The 5,996-nt window shown below is 35.2% G+C and overlaps 1 protein-coding gene across 1 annotated transcript; it reads left to right on the forward strand.

The window, feature by feature from the left end:
- The first annotated feature begins 409 nt into the window (after positions 1–409).
- LOC111892852 (uncharacterized) lies at positions 410–1,205 on the forward strand. Its single transcript, XM_052767824.1, has 4 exons — positions 410–456; positions 743–878; positions 967–1,114; positions 1,183–1,205. The coding sequence occupies exons 1-4, from the start codon at positions 410–412 to the stop codon at positions 1,203–1,205; spliced, it is 354 nt and encodes a 117-aa protein (XP_052623784.1).
- Positions 1,206–5,996: the final 4,791 nt, after the last annotated feature.

Here is a 5,996-nt window from a genome sequence, read left to right on the forward strand (position 1 = left end):
CTCTATAACAGTTCTTTCTCATGCTCGAACCCTATTTTTTTCTCATGCTCGAACCCTAGATCACCAGCGATCCTATAACAGTTCTTTCAATTGCTTGATTTTGTCGATTCGTATACGATTGCATCAGCAGCTGATCCAGTCTCGCACCAAAATCTATTTGAAGAAGATTAGAGATAGAGGGAGAGGTAGGGCTCGTGGTGGTGGTGGTGGTCGAGGTCAAGGAAGATCATTTGGTGGTGGAAGACCAACAGGGCCACCTCGCAGAGGTCTCCTTGCTGTGAATGCTCGACCAACAGGAATATTATTTTATGGCTGATGTTTATCTAAAACGGGTCGTAATCCCTTCACAAATCTTTAGTTATATTCTATATTTTGATATTTTGATTTGGAGGATTTGTTTCTTTGATCGATGGTTAATGATTATAAAGTCGTCATGGAAAATCTTAATCCACAAAGGTTTGCAGGTTCATATACGCTCTGTAATTTAGATTTGATCTGTCGATAGTTTCAATCTCAAAGATCAGATCTTTATGATCAGGCGTTTCCAGGTTCTTCCTCTCTTATGTTGTTCTAAGCGTTATCAGGTTCTTTTTATGGTCTCTTCTATGAGGAGATGCAGGTAGGGAGAAGGTTTCAGTAGATATTATTGGCATACGATTTCAGGTTCTTCTTCTGGTAGCATCTTCAATACAGTTTTGATTGCATAGCTTGGTGTGGCATAATGCCATGTCTATGTTTTTAGGGGTTTATTACCTGTAAAGAAACTCAGAAGCTCCCTTCTTGCAAATAGCAAATTACACAGAACTTTATACGGATTCATTGTCTTTCAAGTTGAGTGGAAAGATGTTCGTGGTATCAATTACTTAAATGCACTTCAGGTATTTCCATTTCTTTCCTTATTCCTTTATATAAATATATATATAATTTATAATTTATAATCCCTCAATATCTGTCACTTATTAACAGACTGATACATCTCTTGCTATAGAGGCTAAATACATGAAAAGATGGGAATTCGATAGCATAGCTCAATCAGTTAAATGCATAAATTCATGGTTTCCAGGAACACCTAATGAACAATCAATCTTGGAAGAGCATCTCAACTCTATGCTAGGTATAATTACCTTTTTACCCTTGTCCTGTTTTTCCTTTTCTTTTTATGGTCTCTTATTTTCTTGTTAGATCAAGAAAATCAGGTTAACTGATATGATTTATATATACATGAGATGAGTTTTATGACGCCCCAAAAGAATTCCAAGACTACCCTTGTACAAAAGATGTTGAAAAAACCTTACAAGGGGAAAATCTTGATAAAAAGGTAGAAACTTTAGAAAATGAAACAAGTGAAGAAATTCATACCCCTCCACCTTATAAGAGAAGAAAACTAACAAATTGAGCAGGAATTGATGTCGAGGTGAATATTTACACAAACATAAGTAACAGAAGAACCGTAATTACCAAAATGCCCTCGTTAACAGATTGTGATGAAACAGCTGAACCCAGTGAGTCAAAAGATGTGTTACTTTTATTCAAGTTTAACAACCATGATCTCCCTTTTGAATTAAAGGAAATAATCGTATCTGATTTGAGATTATTGACTCTTCTAGAAGCTGGACTTCCATCATGGGTAATTTTCTCCCAATCTTACCCTGTTTTTTGCCATATTTATCGACCATGGATGTGCCCTTTAGCAAGAGCTCTGTATGTCATAATCTCCATTGTTACAGTTGTCATTGGTTTCTATGATCTTTACAAAAATGTCCCTGTGCTTAAAGCAACTGCTTCACGTTTATGTGGGCCACTTTTTGATTGGATTGAAACGTGGGAAATGGTATCGAGCATTAAGTATTTAGGGACGAATTGGCAGAAGTGTGCTTATATAGACATGTTACATATTTATGATATTTTTCATGCTTATCTATATTTCAAAACCTGTTCAAAGTTCTAATTTGTTTGATGGTTATAATTGGAGTAGTTTATGTTTATGATTTGCAGATGACTAACAAATATCTGATATTCCTACGATCTCAAATGTTCAGCAGGATCTTACAAAGTGGCAAGAAATACATGCTAAACATGTTCTCTCATTTGTAAAGGTAACTTCCTAAAGCCTTTTCCACAAACAACGTCATGTACTGTATATATGTTTTTTTTTTTTTTTGAAATTTGGTTAGTTTGTCAATTTCCTATTATTTTTTGGCATTGTGCTCCTCCTTTTGCTTCAATTGGTTTCTTAACCTAAACAACATATGTGATAAAACAATATGTTCAATAAATTTGGCATGGAAATGGAATATATTATATATATATATATATATATATATATATATATATATATATATATATATATATATATATATATATATATATATATATATATATTGTTCTCCTTAAAGGGTTAAGACCTGGTCTTGCAGGGACTGAATCAAGTGCACCACCAAGATTACTATGTCTGGTACAAAAATGTTGGGATGCTGACATGCACAATAGGCCTTCATTTGATGATATCATCTCCAAACATGATCTCAACATGGTTTTTCCCTGTTGCCTGTAACAGGCCTCTAAAAGATTCTCCTGTTCTTATGTATTTGCCTGGTAATTTGTGTTTGGTTATAAAATTACACAAATTACCATTTTACCCCTGCAAAATATGCTTATATTTACTTACTAATTGGATGTGATACTTTGTGTAGGTTTGGAAGGAACTGGAACTGGCCTTGTTGTACATGAGAAAACTCTTGGAAAGTGAGTTGAATTTGGCTAAGTAATTATTAAGTGAGATGGGCCAATGTACAACTGCTTATCCATATAATCAGTTGTTTGGTGCATTAGTCTTAAAAAATTATGAAAGGCAAGATGAAACTTTACTTAGTTGGAATTTGATGTACATAGTAGATTAGATGCAAATTTATATATTGTAAGAAATATAATTGTATAACATTAAATTTATGCAATGGATTCTATTTTTTGTATATCATATTTTATTTTCTATTATGAAACATTAAATACAAATTTAACTTGAAAATAAGTAAATCTATAAATAATATTTTTTTTTAAACATTTAAAATTATGATACGCAAAAATGTGTGTCATCTTCATTTATGACATGGCCTTTCTTGACAGGGGCTTTCTTGATACGCATTGCGTGTCATTAACACGCGCGTCGTAAGGTTACGACACGCGAATGCGTGTCGTCTTCCTTTATGACAGGGCCTTCCTTGATACGCATTGCGTGTCGTAAACGCGCGTCGTAATTGCGCGTCGTAAATGAGCGTCGTAAATGCGCGTCGTCTCTCTTTATGACAGGGCCTTCCTTGACGCGCATTTGCGCGTCGTCTGAGCCTTTTACGACGCGCAATGAGCGTCGTAAAAGGCTGTTTTTCTAGTAGTGAAAATTGTTGTATGGCTCCATGACTATAGTTGGCACCTATAAAAAGGCATTTTGATCAAGAAACAAAAGATGGTATGATCATGATTTCAATTTTAGTATACCCAATTATGAAAAAGGCTATATATTGAATTCTCAATGTTTAATGGATCATTAAGTGAAAATGAGATAAACAACACTTTGTTGAATGAAATGAGAAAACAGTTAAACCGTGTTTAACTCTACTTATTTGCCAAATTTTTTAACACTACTTATTTGCCAAAAAAATTAACACCACGGCATTCATTCCAAACAAACAAGTTTAGTTATAAATATTTCTCGAAGAATTATTTAACTCTGACTATACAATAGGGCATCTTTTGTATCAATTACTAATAAAAAAACTACAGAGATGTTTCAATTGATAAAACAATGCATAAGTACACAATCTTATTGCTTTCAAACATAGAAATTCACATCCAAACAACATTGGGTATATCAATCTGTAAAATTTTGGCATTTATAGAAACAGGATAAAGCAACTCGCATTCAATACCTGAAACTCATGATCGGTAGCTAGGGCTTTAAAAGCTGATTCAAGCTCGGAGAGAGCGAACATTAGGGTTTTAGGAACATATTTCCCACCATACTTACCAAAACAGTCGAGCAAATCGGGGTGCTGAAGAGCTGACAACTCATCCTGAACCACCGCTTTCTCCAGCTCCATTTGTCGGTTGATTGGTTAACAATGACATAAGAAACGGCAAACGATTTGGGCGGACGGGAACCAAATTTGTTAAACCGAAGGGATAGTTGTAAGGGGTATGGATTGAGAAACGTCGAAGAGGACAAGCTAGAGAGGGTGGCAGTACAAAGTTGGTGAAACTAAGTGACTTGTACAAAATTGATTTTTAATGATTCGGAAAGGCTATATCTTGATGATCAACTTGAAATGCATTATCACTATTTGATTGATGATGAGAGATTTTATAAATTGAAGGGCATTGCAGACCTTGCTCATTTGATGATGAAAATTGGGAAACATCATTCTTTTTCCTTTGGTTTATAGGTTATTAAAGTTGACTTTGGTTTGCTCGTCGCAAACGCAAGCGTTGAAAGATGTTTTTTCCGCAATGAAGGTCTTAAATACTGACTTGCATAATATAATAGGTGTTGATTTTATGAACAAGGATTTGAATTGTAATGTTAAAAAAATTTCATTATGGATGTTAAGATTGAACGAGGGATAGAGCGCTTTCATAAAATAAGTAAAGGAAGATGCTAACTTTGAAATATAAGACTTTTGTAATATTTTTTGTTTATAAGAAAAATTGTAATTTAAAAATAATTATCTTGTTTTCTTTTAGACTTGAGGGTGTATTCGCTCCTTACCACTCACTTTTTCTATGTCACGGCAGTTTTTCACTCACTCAATTTCTATTCACCAAAAGCCAGAAAATAATCACCTTTCACTTTCTCTCATTTTTTTTATTTTGAAAAAATATTTTTTATTTTATTTTTGAAAATATTATACCAATAAAATACATAAAATAAAGCTAACCAATCACATGAGGAGAGAGAAAGCAAGATACTCTTCCCTACCCTTTCCCGCACTGTCTAAACTGCACACAGTATGTGGTGTTCCTGGTGCAGTTCTCGTATCTTTCACCTGTCCCGCTGATACATCCTCCGGCCTTATCGCGATTTTTTTTATACATTTTAAAGTTTTTGGTTCCACAATTTACTTCTACTATTTTTAATAATATTTAATGTTTAGAACATATTTCTTATTTTTATATTAGTAATTTATCCTTATTAGTTTTTAATTTTTATTAAAAAAATAGAAAGTGGTGTTTCAACTTTCAATCTTATCCAACCGAGAAATGGTCATATGCGAACTTGCAGCTGTAACAACCGAAAAATTCCAACAAATTTTAAATTTTCAAAAACAACCCGATTCCATTAAAGTTATTACAAAAAGGATTTCAATACAATTTATTTAAAATATTCCCAGAATCACATCACTTATAAACATGAGGAGCGGTACGATCACGCCTTCGCCTTGCCACGGTCTCCTGAAGAACCTGAAAAACATAAAACCACAACTGTAAGCCCGAAAGCTTAGTGAGATATCCCCAAAATACCAACCACATATATCATACATGCATAACATGCCATATCATATCCGATCACAGAACAGCCATGCACTTCGGGTCTACAGTATGACTGGTCCGCCCATACCGGGCCTTCAGTCGGCCTGGTCCACTCTCCGAGCCTCGGCACGTCTGGTCCGCCCTCTTGGGGCCTACAGCTTATCCGGACCGCTCACTGGGCCTTCGGGACAACCGGTCCGCCCTGGGTATCTTGGCCTACAGCACAAAGCAGGACCCGCCTCAACCCAACTCCAGTACAAACAACCATGTGCACATAAATATACAAACATATAACAATTCACCGTCAACAAACCGATCAACAGATCACATAGCATATCATCATCCTAACCAGGACACCGACCTAACCGGTCACTAGCATAGCCTCACCCTACATAATAGGATACCGACCTCTACCAGGTCTCTAACACGTACCATCCTAACTACCAGGATGCAATCATATCACAGCAATAACATAA

The sequence above is a fragment of the Lactuca sativa genome, chromosome 9 (assembly GCF_002870075.4).
Source record: "Lactuca sativa cultivar Salinas chromosome 9, Lsat_Salinas_v11, whole genome shotgun sequence".
In the NCBI taxonomy this organism is placed as follows: domain Eukaryota; kingdom Viridiplantae; phylum Streptophyta; class Magnoliopsida; order Asterales; family Asteraceae; genus Lactuca; species Lactuca sativa.